At 49.1% G+C, this 20,948-nt stretch overlaps 1 protein-coding gene across 2 annotated transcripts; it reads left to right on the plus strand.

The window, feature by feature from the left end:
* The first annotated feature begins 146 nt into the window (after positions 1 to 146).
* creld2 (cysteine-rich with EGF-like domains 2) lies at positions 147 to 5,598 on the plus strand. 2 transcript variants are annotated; one of them, XM_056578471.1, is made up of 10 exons: positions 147 to 506; positions 755 to 837; positions 1,217 to 1,327; positions 1,417 to 1,508; positions 2,071 to 2,247; positions 2,540 to 2,638; positions 3,455 to 3,538; positions 3,702 to 3,797; positions 4,472 to 4,621; positions 5,126 to 5,598. In XM_056578471.1, exons 1-10 carry the CDS (start codon positions 369 to 371, stop codon positions 5,182 to 5,184), a joined length of 1,089 nt encoding a protein of 362 aa, XP_056434446.1. In that variant the 5' UTR covers positions 147 to 368; the 3' UTR covers positions 5,185 to 5,598. The 2 variants fall into 2 exon arrangements, with proteins under 2 accessions (XP_056434446.1, XP_056434447.1); XM_056578472.1 differs by having other exon boundaries at positions 161 to 506; positions 5,129 to 5,592.
* Positions 5,599 to 20,948: the final 15,350 nt, after the last annotated feature.

The following is a 20,948-nucleotide window of genomic DNA, read 5'->3' on the forward strand; positions in this document are numbered from 1 at the left end:
AGTTACAATTGTTTTATTTTTTAACGTTCATGGTTTTTCCACGTGTAGCGAGCCAGAGAGCGACGACGCCCCACGCGTGGCGCCATGTGATTGCTCCACGACGTTATTGACGCTTCAAAAGGACCAATCAGCGCAGGCCACAATCCCACAAGCAGTTCTGACGCGGAAACGCAAGGGGTACCGTTTTTGAGCCACACTAGCCGGCATGTAAATAACATAAAACGGTTCTTTGCATATGTACATACACCTTCAACTTTAGATTGAATGATTAAAACGGCCCATTAAGTGAGCTGGCAGAGCCGTGCACGGGGTTATGTTTTCATTCTGAGGGGTGACTTTGTGCATGAGATCTCTCCCAGCTTGTGAAGATGCGGTCCATCCGTCCATCGCTGCTGCTGCTGCCCTGTCTGCTGCTGCTGCTTGGGATCTCCCGGACGGCTGATGCCAAGAGAGATCTGAAAAGCGCGTGCACTACCTGTCGACAGGTGACGGATAACTTCAAAAAGGTAGGTTGTATATGCCGTAATCCCTACATGCATAGGACATGTGTGGTGGGCTTCGTCTGGTCTGCTCATGTTGGATGATACTTTATTTCTTATTATTATTGTGTGTGTGTGTGTGTGTGTGTGTGTGTGTGTGTGTGTGTGTGTGTGTGTGTGTGTGTGTGTGTGTGTGTGTGTGTGTGTGTGTGTGTGTGTGTGTGTGTGTGTGTGTGTGTGTGTGTGTGTGTGTGTGTGTGTGTGTGTCTTCTAAGGGGATTGAAAGAACTGCAAAGCAGGGCTTTGGTGGTGGGAACACTGCCTGGGAGGAGAGAACGCTGTCAAAATATGAAACCAGGTGAGGATTCACATTAGATGCTTGTGCTCTCTCTATGGGTTCGTCTTGCAGTACTAGACCAGTTTTAGATAAAGTGTCCCTCCTGGACGGAATATAGTATCTGCAGATGTAATGTTGACTCTTGCAGCACTGTTAAAAGTCATGATGTAGTAGTAGTAGTAGTAGTAGTAGTAGTAGTAGTAGTCGTAAATTTAGTTTCTATGGACACTGTCTTAGGGGTATTATAACCACTAGTATTTAATGTAGTTTATATTTCAACTGTTGTAGAAGTGGTATTACCATTGTAACTATTGTTAGTGCTGGTAGTGGAGGCTTCGATCTATAGTGTTGGGTTACCCGAGTTGTATGACTTGTAGTATGACGTCGTTGTTCTGCCCAGTGAGATCCGTCTGACGGAGATCTTGGAGGCGGTGTGCGACAGCAGCAGCTTCGAGTGCAACCGCATGGTGGAGGAGCATGAGGACCTGTTTGAGACCTGGTGGTTCAAGAGGTAGGCGCGTGCGTCCGGATGAGTGGATGAACGTTCCCCCGCTGCTCTGGTCCTGCCAGGGGGAGTCACGTTGCCGTCTTGTTTTCCAGGAAGACCAAACACCCGGACCTCCATAAGTGGTTCTGTGTGGAGTCCGTTAAGGTGTGCTGTCCTAAGGGGGCGTATGGACCACAGTGCAAAGGTACCCAGAGCTCATGTAGCACTTAGATTAATGCATGTCCCACGGCACGGACTGAAACTGTACCTAACTGTACCTGATGGTAAAACCGATGCTCAAAGTCTTCACACATATCATCTATAATGTCATGAAGATGCATATCATCATAGACAGCAACAGCAGAGGCAATGCCCTTACACTTAGCTAGATGTATGTCACAGACTGATACTGTACCTGATGGTAAGACTTCACATGTATTCATCATCTATAAGGTCATAAATTATACATATCTACATAGACAGAGACAGTATCCTGCATCACGTCCTTGACCACATCCTATATAGTAGGATGTCAGGCTGATACTGAGAACACACTAGAAGATTAACATCCCATAAGTGCTTAAGAGCGATGTAGATGGAGGGGGGGGTTGTGTGTGATAGTTAGGATTTTCAAAACATGGAAGTCCTTGTTGGGACGTATCGAATGTTCCGAGTCTCGGGTCAAACCGCTGAAAGTTCCTTTTTAGACCAGACGGTCTTCATACCCTGCTATCGGGTTAACCTTCCGTCTCATCGTCCAATCACAGACTGCGTGGGGGGCTCGGACCGCCCCTGCCATGGCAACGGGGCATGCGATGGCGACGCGACCCGGGGCGGCGACGGCCGCTGCAGCTGTAACCACGGTTACGAGGGGGAGTCCTGCCTGGAGTGCATCGACGGCTACTTCGGCGAGGTGAAGAACGACACCTTCACCCTCTGCTCAGGTGAGCTGGAAGCCTCTTCCTTAGTGCTGCACTGTGTACGGCTTCCCTTTAGCAGCCTCTAGTGGCCAGTGATGGAGCTACAGTTACAGCTCTATCACGTGTAGAGGGCATTCGCTATCGTCTGAGATTAGGGGGATGTGGAGGGGCAGAAGGGGTCAAGGATAAGACAATTTGTTGGGAATTATTCCGCGGATTGATTTGTCGGCCGAAGAGGGCATTTAGTTCTTGGGAAATTGCTGTGTTTCCATTTAGTTTGTCTAAACACAACTTTATTGTTTGTTTTGTGTTTCAGAATGCCACGCCTCCTGTCAGTCTTGTTCTGGGGGAACCAATCAGGACTGTGACGAGTGCAAGGCAGGCTGGGAAGAAGACGAGCAGGACGCCTGTGTCGGTAAGACGTCGGCCATGTCAGCCAATGTAGCCGCTGCTGGTAGTAGTTATCTCTCAGTCTCCCTCCCTTAGTAAATACTGTGATTCTTCTTGATACCTTGAAGAGACACTGAACAATTTGAAGACCCTTCTACTTCTAAACATTGATGAATGACAGAATTGGTCTGCAGGGTTTATTGAACTGTGTTTTGTTTTAGCATCCACAACCGTTTCCCAAAGTCAAGGTAGAAGTTTGAGCAAACCTTAATCTTGAAAACGGCTGTGTCATGCTTTAGGAGTGTGTTTGCTTGACCTTGAGAGGGTAGATTGTTCAGGTTAATGCAGGTTGTGGAAGCAGTCGGTACTTTACACAGAGATCAGATAAGTCTGTTGGGTGGTGTAGGTGACCTGGAGATATGATATCTCCTGTTTCTTTCAGTCTGCGACTCAAAGGGGTTTCCATGTAGTTCTGAGTATTAATGTATCAAAGAAAAGTGCTTAATCGTTTTACTGATAACTGATCAAATAATGCTCATGGCTATGCGGAATACAGTTTCTTTAATTCAGAAGAATGATGGATATTAACGATGATTAACGACGAATGCAGATATTTTGTCTGATAAATTAGCTTTGTCGATTTTTCAGCTCACTTATTGCTTTAACTGTATTGTGTATATGATGTTAATTGTTAATGTACAATCAAATAATTAATATCGATCTCATAAGTCAAGAGAAAAACACTGTTGCAAAATAAATGGTCAGTCCGACTCAGGCGCCCCGCGTATCGAGCTTATCTATCTTATCTGACCTTTCCCTTGATGCTGATTTCCTTCCACAGATGTGAATGAGTGTTCCAAGGACCCGGCCCCCTGTGGTGAAGAGGAGTACTGCATCAACAACGACGGTTCCTTCTCCTGCAAGGGTGAGAGATGGAACCCAACTGAAGGATTGTATTTCAGTTATAATATTACGTATTACTATTTTTAATGTATTCTATCTGGTTACTCAAACCAAGGGAAGGATTGTATTTCAGCTGTACAGTCTGGGTCTCATGATGAGCTCTTCCATCCCATAATGTGTGTCAGGGTGTGACAAGGTGTGTTCCGGTTGTACGGGCGCCGGGGCGAACGGGTGTCGGGACTGCGCCGCCGGTTACCATGACGTCGAGGGCACCTGCACAGGTGAGGCCCGGATCACGTGACGTCCTGCAGAACATCACTTCCTTGTTCCTTCTTGTATGAAACACTGCTGCTTTTATCCAGAGGGACTTACAATCCCATGACTGCATCCATTCTCAGCGTGGGTGGGCCCCCGATTGGGAATCTACCTCTAGAGTCTCTACCCTAACAGTTGAGCTAGAAAGGGAATCAAACCCTCCATCCTGGCTGTGCTAACGCCTTGCTCAACCAGTTGGGCGAGACAGGGAATCAAACCCTCCATCCTGGCAGTGCAAACGCCTTGCTCAACCAGACAGGGAATCAAACCCTCCATCCTGGCAGTGCTAACGCCTTGTTCAACCAGACAGGGAATCAAACCCTCCATCCTGGCAGTGCTAACGCCTTGCTCAACCAGACAGGGAATCAAACCCTCCATCCTGGCAGTGCTAACGCCTTGCTCAACCAGTTGGGCTGGACAGGGAATCAAACCCTCCATCCTGGCAGTGCTAACGCCTTGCTCAACCAGTTGGGCTGGACAGGGAATCAAACCCTCCATCCTGGCAGTGCTAACGCCTTGCTCAACCAGCTGGGCTGGACAGGGAATCAAACCCCCAACCCTGACGGTCCTATGCCTTGCTCCACCTGAAGCAGTGGACTCTAACCCCCCTCCTCTCCCCCCCCCCCCCCCCTCCCCCCAGACGTGGACGAGTGCTCCGGCGGCGGGGGGGCGGCGGCGGTGTGGGCGGCGGACCACCAGCAGTGTGTCAACACCCCGGGGGCTCACCTGTGTGTGTGCGCCGAGGGCCACGAGGAGGGGGACGGGGGGTGCGTCCCCCGCGCCCTGTCGGGTAAGACGAGGGTACAGGGGGGGGGGGGGTCTGGTTGCTATGGAGATACGGGGATGGTCTGGTTTCCGTGGGGATACAGGGAGGGTCAGGTTTCTGTGGGGATGCAGGTCTGGTTGCTATGGAGATACGGGGACGGTCTGGTTGCAAGGGCGATGACGGGGACAGTCTGGTTGCCATAGCGATGCACCAGTCTGTGGGCCAGCTGCAGGAAGTGTCTGGTGTCTCGGCTGATACAGCCGTGGTTACCAGGAACTGGTAACCACGATACACAACACAACCCCTGGGTTAGTCATCCAATCTGAACTAGAACCTGACATTAACCTTCACGAAATTAGTGGAAGTCATGTCTTTGTGGAACGTTTACCAGTTATATAAGAAGCAGTAGTTACAGTGTACTAATGTGTACAATAATTTATTTTAACGGCAACTGTAAGATGCATTGAACGTAAACAAAATGACGTTCATGATGATAAGTATTGTTTATTTTACCTTCATCTTCTTCAGAAGAGCCGGATGAGGAAGAGCCGGCGACTGAGCCTCCACAAGCACATGATGACCTTTGACTTCAGCACACGGACCAATAGGAACCGTTCCGGATGAGAAGTGGTGCTTCCTATTGGCTGAGAGCCTTCGGACAGCGGTTCTCCTCCCGCCCCCCCCCCCCCCCTCGACACCCTGCTGTCTGGGGGGGGGGGGGACTTTTAAAAATACTTTGAACAATGCAGCACTTATCACGTCCAGACGGACAGACGTCCTTCTCCGGCCAGGAGGACTTTTCTACCTGTGGATTGGAGGAGGCCGAAGATCTCGTCGGCCTATCACGCGCTCGTTTTCTGCTTGTCATGCGATGTATTTCCTTTGTTACCGTCTTTAAACTGTTGCATTACGACGCTGGTATCAATAAAGATGTAATGTTAAATTAATGTGGTTCCGATTTGTTGAAATGGATTAAGATTTATGCATAAAAATAAACTAACATTTTGCTTAAAATAATTAGTTCAACATGCCTGTTTACTATTAATATAGGCCAATAAGTGGCAATTTAGTGAATATTCAATCTTTCCTGCAGTGTCAGCCACTGGCCACCAGGCGGCCCTACTCTCCCGTGGAATAACTGTTGAGCTCCACAGAAAACGGTGTGAAGGTTCTGGGTTTGACCCCCTATGTCGGCAGTCAATCTGTAGGCCTCCTTGAGCAAGCTTTCTAGCCCCTAACTCTTAATGACGTTGATCTGAATTCACTACGTCGCATTGGATAGAAGTGCCCCATGTTTACTGCTGTTAGGATTTAAGCAGAAAGCCTGATATATTGTGGGTGCCGATGTACTGGTTTGGATCTCTAAGCTGAGTAATGAGCTTGTTTTGGAGCGATGTCACCATTTCTGAGCAACAGACAAGACTTGTCTCGACCTGCCTGCACCGGTAAACACACCAAAGAAACCCCTTTTACCCACGGATGCAACGCACACACAATCAACACACCAAACAACGTACCAAACACACACCTCCAAACCACTCGGATATACACACAAACACTCCAACGAAACCCATTTGTATACACATGCATGTAACACACACAAACAACACACCAAAGACACGCACATACAAACCAGTCAGATACACACACAAACAAAACACACACACCTACAAACCACTTTGCTATACACCTGCACTCATTGACACAAACACAGATAAGCACACTCTTGTGCCCGACTGTCGAGTCTGACTCAAGTGAAGACCCCCCCCCCCCACACACACACACACACACACACCTTTAGCGATAGGCGTTATACGGTCGACATATTCATCAGAACCCAGTCCGGTTCTCACTGCTTCCTCATCACCTGGTCGGGATTCAAACTACCAACCGGAAGCCCCCCGACGGGTCGACCTGCAGATCGACTCCCGGCCTGCGGGGCGGCGACACTGCGTTCTCCAGCGGGGAGGACCGCGGGGGCGTGTGGCGGCTGAACACCCGAGCACAAGGAGGACATTGTGGTGAGCGCTGGGCAATTAGCATGGGGTCAAAGGTCAAGTGTCAGGAGCTCAGAGTCGTGTTGATGGGACCAGTGGGTTTGGACGGGGGCATTAGAGGCGTTGAAGTACTGGGATTATGTGGGCTCGCCTTGGGCACTAGGGCAGCCCAGTCCTCAGGACACTGGTTGGACTGGGATGGGATGGACGGGGATTGATACGGACCCAGCAGTCCTACTGTGTTGAAGCAGAACTGATGGGGGGGGGGAGACGGCGCAGATGACATCATGAATGAACACATCTTATCCCCCTGACATCATAGAGGGGAGGGGAGAGGGAGGAGAGAGGGAGGAGTGAGATGAAGGAGAGACAAGAGACACAGCCAGAGAGAAGGGGGGGGGGGCTTAGATGAGAGAAGGGGGAGATAGAGAGGGGTGAGATGAGAAAGGAGTAAGATGAGGAAAAGGTTAGAAAGGGGTGAGATGAGAGAGGGGTGAGATGAGGGAGAGAGGGAGGGGTGAGATGAGGGAGAGAGGGAGGGGTGAGATGAGAGAGGGGTGAGATGAGGGAGAGGGAGGGGTGAGATGAGGGAGAGAGGGAGGGGTGAGATGAGCGATGAGAGAGATGCAGTAAAGGTTAGAAAGGGGTGAGATGAGGGACAGACAGAGAGAGAGAGGGGGGAGGGGTGAGAGAGAGAGAGAGAGGGAGGGGGGAGGGTTGTGAGAGGCAGAGAGATATACTGGAGAGCACTCCATTGTCTAGGAGAGATCAGCACCCAGGCAGACGTTACCTCACTCCGCTTTGATCTCTCCGCTTGTGCCCGTGTGTGTGGTTCTCCGAGAATTACGCTCGCACGCACATTTTTCTCTATTTAGTCTTCTCTTCTGGGTGTGTGTGTGTGTGTGTGTGTGTGTGTGTGTGTGTGTGTGTGTGTGTGTGTGTGTGTGTGTGTGTGTGAATAACTAAAGCTGTTTTTTATGTGCCTGCATGTGCATGTTTTTTGTTCATACATGTATGTGTGTGTGTGTTTGTCTGTGTGTGTGTTCTACTCTGTGATGTGTCCCATCAGGAATGAAAGAAGAAGAGACAGACTGCTTTGATCTTGTAAAGAATGAGCTGTTGTAGTCAGTTCTCAGTTTCTGTTTTTGACACCCAAACCCCAAGAACACCCATATCTCCTGCCCTTGGTTCACCCCGTAGGAAACCCCAAACGCAGTCTTCTCGCCCATCCACGACATATCCTGAGAGTTATCGCCGGCACCAACAACAGAGAGATGACGAGCGCCAACATAGCTTAGCGTGTCTGGCTTACTGTATGCTTCGATGTTATGGTGATGTGTAGTCAAAATAATCTACATCTTCCGCCCTGGAAATCGAAACGAGGAAACAGCTTTGTCTTATCGTGAGTCAGACAGCGATGATAAGCCTCGATTGTTCTCGGTCTCTCTTTTAAGTCGATTCTGGATGCAATCAGCGACCAAAAGCACTTCTGTGGTGGAAAAAACGTGTTCGGACACAAACACAAGTCTGTGTTCAAACACTGGTGGTGGGAGGGTTGGAGCCGGTCTGAGTTGTGCGTCTGTTACACACCAAACACACAAACAACACACCAAACACACACGCACACACACCTACATACCACTGGGATATACACCTGCACACATTAACACACACAAAAAAACACAACACGCTGACACACACAGATACACACACCCTTATGCGTGTGTCGCGACACACAGACACAAGGTGGTGTTCAGACACTGGGTGGGAGGCTGAGGGTGGGGGCTGGGAGGGGTGGTAGGGCTGTACTGAGGGGCTGTCTTTGGGTGGGTGCTGGCCTGGGTTGTAACTCCGTTAACCTTCTCCCTTCCACACCTGCGGTAACCTCATCTGCGGGCCGCCACACATCAAAGCACTGTGCTCTTAACCCCGCTGGCCGCTGCTTCAAAGCTGTCTAATATTTTCTGAATGTTTTTGGCTTTGCTGTAAAAAAAAAAAAAAAAAAAAAAAAAAGCCTGGCCGTCTGTTGATCGCGGCGTTACCATGACGATGACATTGTTTTACACAGCCCGACGCCGTTTAGAGACGCCGTCATGAGGAGAGAGCGCAGGAGGAGGGGGGGGGGTTGGTATGCAGCCTGTGTGTGCCTGGAGGGCCCGGGGTCATGGGGTTCGATTCCCGACTCCTCGTTGTTTTTGGGCTGTTATGTGAGTTTATTAAACAACGTGTTAAGTTGTTCCATCGAGAGACGGAGAGCAGTGGAGTTTCACTCACATCTTTGTTTCTGGCTCCCGGCTCCAGTATACTAGCTCTCTGATTGGCTGACAGGTTGGCTCCTACAGTATACTAGCGCTCTGATTGGCTGACAGGTTGTGTCCCACAATGAACCGGCACTCTGATTGGCTGAAAGCTTGGCTCCTACAGTATACCAGCTCTCTGATTGGCTTTCTGATTGGTTCCTACAGTATACCGGACCTCTGATTGGCTGACAGGTTTGTTCCAACAGTAAACCAGCCCTCTGATTGGTTTACAGGGTGTGGGACTACCAGACATTCATCCAATCACAGCAGCCGTCCAAGCCGCCGGGTTCTGAACCTGCTGAACCCCGCAGTGAGCGGAGGAATGTGCGTCGACGGCGCAACGTTATGAAGGAAACAGATGTTACGCATTCCTGAAGAAAAGATGATAGAGGACCTGGCTATGAGAGAAGCCCAGAGGTTCTGGGGTTCCTTCACAGTTCCTGGGGAGCTTCTGTGCTCAAGCACTTAGCATGTGTCAGACAAACATGGGGGTTTGAGGAACCTTCATGAGAACCCATCTTCATGAGGACTTTGTGACATTTCGGTCAGCCATTGGTTCGGGAGATTATTTTTTGATAGATGGGATATTGTTTTTCTCGGAGTGTTATCTACTCTCTACTCTCTCCTAACCCTCACTTTACATCCTCTCTTCTCCCCTTCTGTACTCTCCTTTCCTTTTGTCTCTCCGCTCTTCTCTCCTCTCTCCTCTCCTCACCTCTCTCTTTTCCTCTCTCCTCTCTTCACCCTTCTCTCCTCTCTCCTCTCTCCTCTCTTCCACCTCCTCTCTCCTCTCCATCTCTCTTCGCTCCTCCTCTCCCCTCACTGCTGGATGAAAGACCTTGAATGAGGTGGAGAGGGAGGTGGAGAGGGAGGGAGAGAGAGAGGGAGAGTGAGAGGGAGAGGGAGAGTGAGAGGGAGGCAGATCTACCAATTTGTAACCTGGTCTTGTCTTGTCATGTCAGACTGGTTGACAGTCCGACATGACATTCTTTCACCACTAAAGTCTCTTTTGGAGGGTCAGGCTGACACAGTTCCCCAGCTCACACGCCGTCCTCGTGCCAAAACTAAAATGTCATGTATACACAAAAACATCAGTAAATGGCGCTTATGTCAAGCCAACCGGGACCGGTTCAAAACAGAGACGGCCTGCATGGGGACAACTCCCCAGGGTCTTGCTGGTCTCTCAAGATGTGCTGACCCTGGGAGTGCAAAGGGACCCTGTTCGATCCAGCTCTGAGTGATCAGCCAGAGCCTTTGGTTCCACAAGGTCATCCTGTGGTTGGCTGGATGCTTAAGGTCCTCATACATTACAGAAGTCGCTTGGCATCGGCAGCCAATATGCGACTTACGATAAGTACATTTGTTGAAAGAAAGAGAAAAAACAATATATATCGCTGTCGGTACAGTAAGGATGTTCATAGAATCAAGTGCCATGCACTTACAATCACTAGGTTAACCCATTCCCCATATAAAACAAAGATAGCTAGGATAAGATGCTACACAATGCTCAGTACTGTATTTAAGTAGATAGATGTCTCTGCTTTGAGGTGTACTCATGCAGTCAGTCTCTGTTTTGAACATGTCCCCGTTAGTTTGACATGAATGCCGTTCACTGCTGTTTCTGTGTACACATGACAATCTCTGTTTGGCACAAGGATCATGGGAGCTGGAGAATTGTGTGTCACCGTGACTTGTCGTGTCGTGTCGTGTTGTGTCGTGACACACACACACAAACACACACACACACACACACACACACACACACACACACACACACACACACACACACACACACACACACACACACACACACACACACACACACACACACACACACACACACACACACACACCCCATGCTATGTGGTAGCTCTTGTTATGTAATCAGTTTGTCAACAAATTGGCAGATAAGCTCATAATTCATGTTCTCTCATCCAACACCAAGAATAGAGGAGGAGAGTCGAGGTGAGCAGAGGCAGGAGGAAAGGAGAGAGTAGGGAGAAGAGGAGGAGAGAGGAGAGGAGAGAAAGAAGGGTAGGAGAGAGGAGAGGAGAGACAGAAGGAAAGGGGAGAGTAGAGATAAGGGGAGGAGAGAGGAGAGGTGAGACAAAAGGAAAGGAGAGGGTAGAGAGAAGGGTAGGAAAGAGAGGAAAGGAGAGAGTAGTGAGGAGAAGGAACCAGCAGGTTATGCAACGCTGGCTCTTTGGAGCGATGGCAGATCCGACTTGGCCAACTTCCTCTTCCTGTGTCTCTCTCTCTCTCTCTCGAACTCCCACTCACCACCCTGCTACAGCCCTCTCCCCCCCCCCCCCCCCCCCTTCCCCCACCTGGCCAGCAGAACCATGCCCTATAGATCAGAGGGTCCGGTACATTCTCAGGGTCATTGAGTACTCCGTCCATTATTGACTCTGTGATTGGTCGTTATTGTTTTGTTCTTCATTCAATTGATCTGAATGGAGGTTGATGGGATTCAGCGATGGCTGCCAAACACACATACACACACACACACACACACACACACACACACTACACACGCCAACTTTCTCCCACACACACCCACACACACCCATCCTGTTTGTTGCTCAGAGAATCCCAGATGGAGAACTGCACACACACACACACACACACACACACACACACACACACACACACACACACACACACACACACACACACACACACACACACACACACACACACACACACACACCAACATTACAACTGCTACTACTATTACTACACACGTGTGCGCGCACACTCCCACACAAACAAACCAACATCTTACTACAACTACACAAACGCCAACATATCACACACACACACACACACACACACACACACACACACACACACACACACACACACACACACACACACACACACACACACACACACACACACACACACACACACACACACACACACACACACCGCTCCATTCATGATCAACTTATTCATCTCCCGACTGTGATTCTTAAAATAAGGGTGTTTGTATAAGCCCGGTCGATAAAGGAGGAACATGAACAGAATGAAAGGCACACATTAACCGAACATACAAAAGGACTAAAATACATCAGGAACTCAACACAAAGTCCATTCTAAAATCACTTGCTTTTCAAGGTTTCACTGGGATGCTGAAGAGTTTACTGGGTGCTCTAAAATTCTCTGTTTATTCTCAATAGATTTATAGGGAATTTATATAGGGAAATAGACGTCAAAGTGAGAAGGGCACTGGACAATGCGGAGCCAGTCATTGGTCGGTATACGCGGTGATGGTTGAGTTGCTGAGGCAGTGTGTCGTGAGCGTCCTCGTTGGACCCGGTGACCGACCGAACCACAGCGGGCCTCTCTGCGCCCGCGTGGCGGTGGCGTTTGTGTTCAGTCGAGGACGGTCGCTGCTTTCAGCTTCTTGGCCTCGCGAGTCGAGTTACCCCTTAAGACAAAAAGCTTGTAGTAGCTCTAAAGTGAAGCGGTGAACGCCAAAGAGAGGCAGTCAGTTCTCTCTCTCTCTCTCTCTCTCTCTCTCTCTCTCTCTCTCTCTCTCTCTCTCTCTCTCTCTCTCTCTCTCTCTCTCTCTCTCTCTCTCTCTCTCTCTCTCTCTCTCTCTCTCTCTCTCTCTCTCTCTCTCTCTCTCTCTCTCTCTCTCTCTCTCTCTCTCTCGCTCTCTTGCCCCCCCCCCCCCCCTCCCTCCCACTCGGGGTCCGCTCAGGTAACAAAACAGCCTTGTTGCAGGAATGCGCTGGGTGCGCTCCGAGTCGTGAAAGCCAGCATGCCGCTCATCATTGGGTTCTTTCAGACGCTAGGCTCCGCCCCCTTCGCCCCCCCAGCCAATGAGAAAAGGCCCCCTTCGCACGCGCTCATTGAGCCCCCAAACAAACGCCGGCGAGGGACACAATACAAGACCAGCGCATCCCCCATTCCTCCCTGTTGATGCCCCCCAGGTCACATGGGTTCACGGGAGTACGTGTGTGGGTGTGTTTGTGTGTACATGAGCGAGGGAGATTGGTGTGTGTGGTGTGTACGAGAGTGAGAGAGGGACAGAGACACAGAAAGAGAGAGACCCTGTGTGTGTGTGTGTGTGTGTGTGTGTGTGTGTGTGTGTGTGTGTGTGTGTGTGTGTGTGTGTGTGTGTGTGTTGTGGCCCTGGTGACCTCCATAAACCTGTCTACTCAGCAGTTTGGTGAGCCCAGTCAGGCCTGCTATGCGATGGGTCCCGGCTGGGCGTTGGATCTGATCGCCGTATTGATCACGATCAATACAGCTCAGATGTATTGATTGCAATCAATACAGCAATCAGAGACACCATGTTGGCTGATTTCAAATGAACTGGATATACAAGATGTTTAACACAAAAGATCATAGTTTTACTCAGATTATAATGCAGGTAGTCAAGTACATTCACACACAGAGCACACGCACACACATAGCAAACACACACACACACACACACACACACACACACACACACACACACACACACACACACACACACACACACACACACACACACACACACACACACACACACACACACACACACACACACACACAGATACCATTTAGAATCATACTCATGTGCTACTATAATCATTTAGTTATACATTTAATGTTTATTTGGACCTTTTGGGACTACAAACTGCCATGATTGTGTAGTGGTTATCGTGTGAGTTTGTAGTGGTTATTGCGTGAGTGTGTGTGTGCATAAGCATCACCATGAGAGTGGAGTGGTTATTGTGTGAGTGTGTAGTGGTTTTTGCGTGAGAGTGTGTTAGCATCACCATGAGTGTGTTGACGTTATTGCAGGAGTGTGTAGTGGTTATTGCGTGAGTGTGTAGTGGTTATTGCGTGAGAGTGTGGCAGCATCACCATGAGTGTGTAGTGGTTATTGCATACTGGTTATTGTGTGAGTGTGTAGTGGTTATTGCGTGTGTGTGTAGTGGATATTGCGTGAGAGTGTGTGTGCGTCAGCATCAGCAACATGCGGTACATTATTTTCCAATAACAGGCTGGCCCAGAGGGCTTTAGCTCGCTGCACTGATCAGACATCACCTACTCTCCTATATCACAGTACTGTTGTTTCATATTATTCTGCAGGGCTTTGGCCATCTTACGTTGTCAAGGAAACATCAAGGTGACAGTTGTAATCCGACTGTGGGATTTGTAGATCATTGATTCTGGAACTATTGGAGGTTTCACTGTTGAAAAACTACCTTGGACCGCGATCGACCAATCAGAATGAAGGATTATGTGCACGTTGCGGTGCACATATATAACCGCAGTGCCGCGCGCTGTGTGTTCTGGCCTCTTCGTCACCTCACCTTTCTCAATGCATGCTGGGTAGTGCTGCTCTCTGGCCTGTGATTGGCTGGTTCCGGGCGGTACGTGTGTAGAATGTTCCCAGCAACAGAACACATTTATGAACCTTCCCATGGTGCATTGGGGTTTGTCCTCTGGGTCGACGCTGTCAGTTCCTCTCACTTCAGAACGCTCGGGAAGAGCGAGAGAGAGCGAGAGAGAGCGAGAGAGAGCGAGAGAGAGCGAGGGCAAGAGCAAGAGAGTTTTCATGTTTGAAAACTCTTCTTCCAACTAGAGATCACATATTTACATTTTAGCTTTTAGCAGACACCTTTATCCACAACCTACAATAAGTACATTTGTCAGAAGAAAGAGAATCAACAATGGATGTTACAACAGCTGAGTTTGTAGATATCAAGGGAGTGCAGGAACACAGACCTTAACATCTATGGTATGGTTTTGGTTTCCAACACACACACACACACACACACACACACACACACACACACACACACACACACACACACACACACACACACACACACACACACACACACACACACACACACACACACACACACACACGTTCCATGACATCACCTCAGACGTCTACAGGTCTCAGCGGCCGGTTTCAACCGGCCCGGAATTCCTACCTCACCATGTCCACCGCGCGATGATGTCATCAGCCCCGAATTCGACCTCAGCCTCCCCCAAACATCTGGAGTCCTACCTGGGTCGCCGTGGCAACGCTCCACGGACGACTGATGTTTTTCACAGAAGTCTGTTGGAGCGAGCAAACGAAAACGGTCGACTCTGACGAGACACTTTCTACATGGAAACTTACAATCGACATAAATGAGATAACTACTATTTATTTACTATTCCCTAATTTTCCCTTCTGGAATTAATATTAAGTATATATAGTTATTTGTTATCATCATTTCAGTGATGCTTTTGTCCAAATGAACCAACAGTGAATTGAGACACACGGCATTAAAGAGGAAGTTGGGGGGGGGTCTCACTTAAGATCCCATGGCCCTCGTCACCCTGGTTCCAGTACCAACATGTCCGCCTAGACCTCCCCTGGTTTTCCGATTGGATAGCATCGCTCCACACCTCTCTCCTGAGCCAGTCTGTATACACACACACACACACACACACACACACACACACACACACACACACACACACACACACACACACACACACACACACACACACACACACACACACACACACACACACACACACACACACACACACACAGTCCTGTTGTCTTGAGAAGCATTATCTGAATACAATTAAATTATTATTATTTTACTATAATTATATCATATTATTTTATTAAATATGATTCTCATTATTTGTAATAATACATTGTTTTAATGGAAGCACAGAGAGTGAACATTGAATGGTTTGCTGTGTCGTTTACTTCAAACAGGACTTAAGGCTACTATGGAGGGAACATTTCTAAAACGTTATTTGCGTGTCACGACTGAACACCCTGAGAACCAGAAGGACTATCCTGTGTCCTACAGACAGAGCTTAGCTTTTTACCATCGAAAACCCTTCATTCACTTAAGGAGACATTTTAAGAAATGGAAACATGAAACCAAAAGAGATGATCAGGGTGTAGACCAGGTGCATTCTGGGTAGGTTCACCCACGGCCTATTTGCGACACAGGATGTAAACAACAGGTAGGACTTTGTTGAGTAGCCCGGGATATTTCCAGGGGAGCGTTCTATAAATAGCTGTGGACAGGTGGTGCACCTGATACGCTCGCCTTTGACGTGGGTGCATGAAGTGGGCGAACACAACCAGCCACCATGGAGATAACCACCAGCAAACAGAGACCATGCGCGCACAATTACACAAACAGACACACACAGGCAAACAATTAACTCGATTTTGTCACACACACACACACACACACACACACACACACACACACACACACACACACACACACACACACACACACACACACACACACACACACACACACACACACACACACACACACACACACACACACACAACCTTTGCCTTCTGCTTTTGACTTTGAGGCATGCATAAAACATTGTAATAAATACAAAAAACAGACTGAAAAAGGTCACTGCCCAGTGCCCTTTATATGCATTGTTGAGTACAAAGCTTCGGAAAACAGGAGAGAGAAGAAGTAGGTCATCATCAACGCACTTCCTGCTTTCCACTGAGCGTGTGGATGCAGTGTCCCACTTCTGCACTAGCACTCTCCGGTCACGCTCAGTCGCTCTCTGACTTTTACTAGCGGCTCGGTGTCGCACGCCCAGCTCATCTTCCCCTGCCAGGCTGTGTTCACACAGAGAACAAACAGCCGTGGGAAGCTGGGCCGCGGCGGCACCACAGAAGAAGAGAGAGAAAGAGGATCCGGCGAAACTGTCTGACACGGACGAAACTGTTTCCCATGGAAGAGGCTGTTTCTCATGACGAAACTGTTTCTCATGGACAAACTGTATCTCATGGACAAAACTGTTTCTCATGGACCAAGCTGTTTCCCATGGAAGAGGCTGTTTCTCATGACGAAACTGTTTCTCATGGACAAACTAATTCCCATGAACCAAACAGTTTCTCATCCTGACCACTAGACAATCCTTCCCGTACCCCTTAGATAACTGCGATAGATGAAACCCCTACATTTGTCAAAAAAAAGCCTCTACACTGCAGCCTCACCTGGCCCGTGTCAGACTGAGCAATCAGTGTGCAACAGGTACGACCAGCCGTCACCACACACACTCTTGGAGAGATGAGACGATGAAAGTGTTTTCTTCTATGGCCTTCCCTGCGTGCCTGTGTGTGTGCCTGTGCGTGTGCGTGTGCGTGTGCGTGTGCGTGTACCTTGTCCGGTGTTTCTGGGAACCTTCCCCTCCCCCCTCACCCATCCTCGTAACATGATCAGCGCTGTCGCCGTGGCAACCAGGTCACCACAGCTGTAGGTGCTTGACAGGTAAACAAGCTCGCTCCTGGCACACACACACACACACACACACACACACACACACACACACACACACACACACACACACACACACACACACACACACACACACACACACACACACACACACACACACACACACACACACACACACACACACACACACACACATTTGTATTGCTATTTAGGAACTGCAGTACTATAAATAGTAAGACCCACAACAGTATAAATAGAGGACTATGGAGTACAAGTCGTGGATTGATCAGAAGACGTAAAAGAACCGGACACTAAGTACATGCAAAGGTAGAAGCCGGTTCATCGTCTCTGGTGCACACGGTGTAACATCTACAGGAGTCTTTATATCATGTGATAGCACGGTATGTACCTGTGAACTGCCTGCAGCCCCGCCGGGGCCTGAAGGCCTGCCACTGGAGCTGACATCACACCGTGTCCTAACACAACAACACAACACAACAACAACCACCGCCTCCCACACCCACAGCCACACCCACAGCCACTGTCGGCGCCACCTCCTCCACAACCACCTCCACTACCACCACCCCCACCTCCCACACCCACTGTCGCCACCACCTACACAACCACCCCCTCCACTACGACCACCTCCCACACCAACACCACCACCACCGCCACGGTCACCGCCTCCACAACCACCTCCACCTCCTTTACCCCCACCCCCACTACCTCAACCACCACCTCCACAACCGCCACCTCCACAACTACCGCCGCCTCCACCTCCACCTCCCACGCCACCGCCACCTCCCCCACACCACTATCTGCTCCACCAGCTCCACAACCACCACTACCACCAACAACACCACCGCCACCACCTCCTCCACAACCACAATTTCCACAACCGCTTCCACTTCCACCTTCTGAAGAAGGCTGGAGGGAACGGGCTGGATTCTAGTCAAAACGGTTCAATAGTTGCAGAGAGAGAGAGTGAGAGTGAGAGAGAGAGAGAGAGAACAAGAGAGGGATGTGGGAAAACAGGGAGGGGGAGAGAGAGAGAGAGAGAGCGAGAGAGAGCGGGAAGGGGGTGAGTTTCACTCTCAACGTTCACGGATAGAGACGGCCCGGTAACAAAGACATTCCAGGTAAACAGCACAATACCTCACGCCCGGGCCGGGAGCGATGGAACAGAACGGGCCCTTTGTTCAGCGCCAGTATCAGCCTCCAACCTTTTCCCCATGTCCCCACCAACAACAACAACACTATCACCAACCTCCCCAACCTACTCCACCTCCACCACCACCACCACCACCACCACCTCGACCCGCTCCACTCAGGGAGGGAGTCGTTTCAGGTGAGCACCTCCATCACCAACAGCTCAGCCAATATCATCTTCCCTTTACCACTACCTCCATGGAGACCACCACAACTGACCCCACCATCATCCCCAACACCGCCACCTCAACCAATATCATCAGCCCCCTACACAAGAGAGAGAGAGGGAGTGAGAGCCATAGTCAGAGCGAGAGAGAGAGCGATAGTCAGAGCGAGAGAGAGAGCGAGAGAGCGAGAGAGACAGAGAGCGAGAGCGAGAGAGCGAGAGAGCGAGAGAGCGAGAGCGAGAGAGCGAGAGAGCACGAGAGCGAGCAAGCTTTAGTTAAAGCAAATGAATGAGCCTTTTGCTCTGACACAACCATCTGTAAGAATAAGGCCTGGCGAAGTGGGTCACTCTTTTTCCCCCTCCCTTCCTTCCTGCCTCCCTTAATTAATCTCTCTCTCTGTCTGTCTTCCTCTTCCATTTCTTACTCCCCCTTCCTCTCTCCCCCCACCGTGAAAAGCCCATCCTCCCTTTAAGATCTTCACTACCTCTCCAGGAAATCCCGAAGTTTGTTTTTCATCGATACCAGGAGCCAATCACACGCTCCGGTTCAACTCACTCGTCCCTAGCAGCAGTCTGGGAGAATTACAAAAGCTTGAAAAACTATTTTCTGCTTGAATAATAACAGTGAACAGCGTCTAAAGAGATATGGCGCTTTGCACACAAGTGAACAAGTTGAATAAAAAAAAGCATGATTCAGTGCTTCTATCGAGTTATGGATCAATCGCTGTTATTCTACTGAGATTTTGTTGATTAACATTTGAACCAACTCAGAAACGTGGCGTGAAAGGTTACGTAGGACCACAGCTCCTTAAAATTATTAATTGATATGTCTAATCCTCCATTTCCTTATTTAGAAACAGTATCATGATTCCAGGGCTGCTGTTGCAGATTCAAGACTGGCTTTTTTTTAACATGTGCAGATTTTGTTCAAAGCATTTAGGGGGAAATTTTCGACTCCCATGAAATGTCATATTTCTTTAATAAATCATTTTTACAAAATTCTTTGCGATTTTAACCAAAAAGGAGGAGCCTGCATATTTACACTGAAACCCCCATAACCATAAACACACACTCAAATCATTTTCACTGGGCAGGCCCTACCAACATGTCTCCCGCACATTCCTGACGGTGGTGGTGTGGTGTGTGGGGGGGGCGTAGCTGTGGTTCCCAGTGGCCCCCTGGTAATCACAGTGATGGGGAGGACCGACCAACTGGGAACGGGAGCGGCTTGTAATCAGCGAGCGCTGCGCCGCCGAGTGAACGGCGGGAAACCGCGGCCAGGTTCTGACGCTTTGTGCGGCGCAAACTTCCGAGGGAAAAACTTTCGTTTTTATTCTATCTGGTCGGGAAAAAAGTGGGCCAGGGCAGCTCTGTAAAGGGTTTGGAAAGGCTCTAATTTCGGGGATACTCTTACTTACTTACGCTGAGCTAGCCAGAGACAACGAGGTCTGGCTTAAAACAGAAAGTTACAAGCTGGAAATGCAGTTTTAGATAAAGCAACAACTGCTTATGAAAAGGTGTTTGATTGGTCGCATTTATAAATTGAATGATAAACACTGGAGAAGGTAGCATTGAACTCAGCACGTAGCACTATTACATTAAGGGCCTTTAGCAGACGCTTTTATCCGAAGCCACTTACAATAAGTCCATTTGTCAGAAGGAGATAACCAAGATATAATAATAATAATTGATTACATAACTATTATTATCATGTATATCATCATAGCATCAGCTCCACTCATAATCATCGATTGATTCCCAGTACCCTTCTCCTCCAAAGTCAAGAGCCTCCGCGTCATCCTTAACAACACCCTCTCATTCGCACCCCATATTCACAACATCACCCGGACTGCATTCTTCCACCTCCGCAACATCGCCAGACTCATCGCCCATCACTGACCCAATCCAGCACTGAAATCCTGGTTCACTCATTTGTCACATCACGCATAGACTACTGCAACGCCCTCCTCACCGGACTCCCCACCATACTCATCAACAGACTGCAGATCATTCAGAACTCAGCCGCCCGGATCATCACCCGCACCAAATCATCTGACCACATCACCCCTGTCCTCATCCATCTTCACTGGCTCCCAGTACACTACCGCATCCAATACAAAACCCTACTCTCCCCAACCTAGCCCCCAGTTACCTCTGCGATCTCCTCCAAGAATACACTGCTGGACTACTATGTATCCCCACATCATGACTCATTACAATGGGTGCCCGGTCATTCAGCTGTTCAGCACCCAGGCTCTGGAATTCCCTCCCCCCACACATAAAACAGTCAGACACCATTACAACCTTCCAGTCCCAACTCAAAACTCACCTGTTCAAACTCGCACAAAACGTCAAACTGATCACTGTCTTGATTGTTTTTTTTTGTTTTGTTTTGTTTTTGTTGTTTTTCCACAATGTCTTGATTTATGA

This window comes from Gadus chalcogrammus, chromosome 19, assembly GCF_026213295.1.
Source record: "Gadus chalcogrammus isolate NIFS_2021 chromosome 19, NIFS_Gcha_1.0, whole genome shotgun sequence".
NCBI classification, from domain to species: Eukaryota; Metazoa; Chordata; class Actinopteri; order Gadiformes; family Gadidae; genus Gadus; species Gadus chalcogrammus.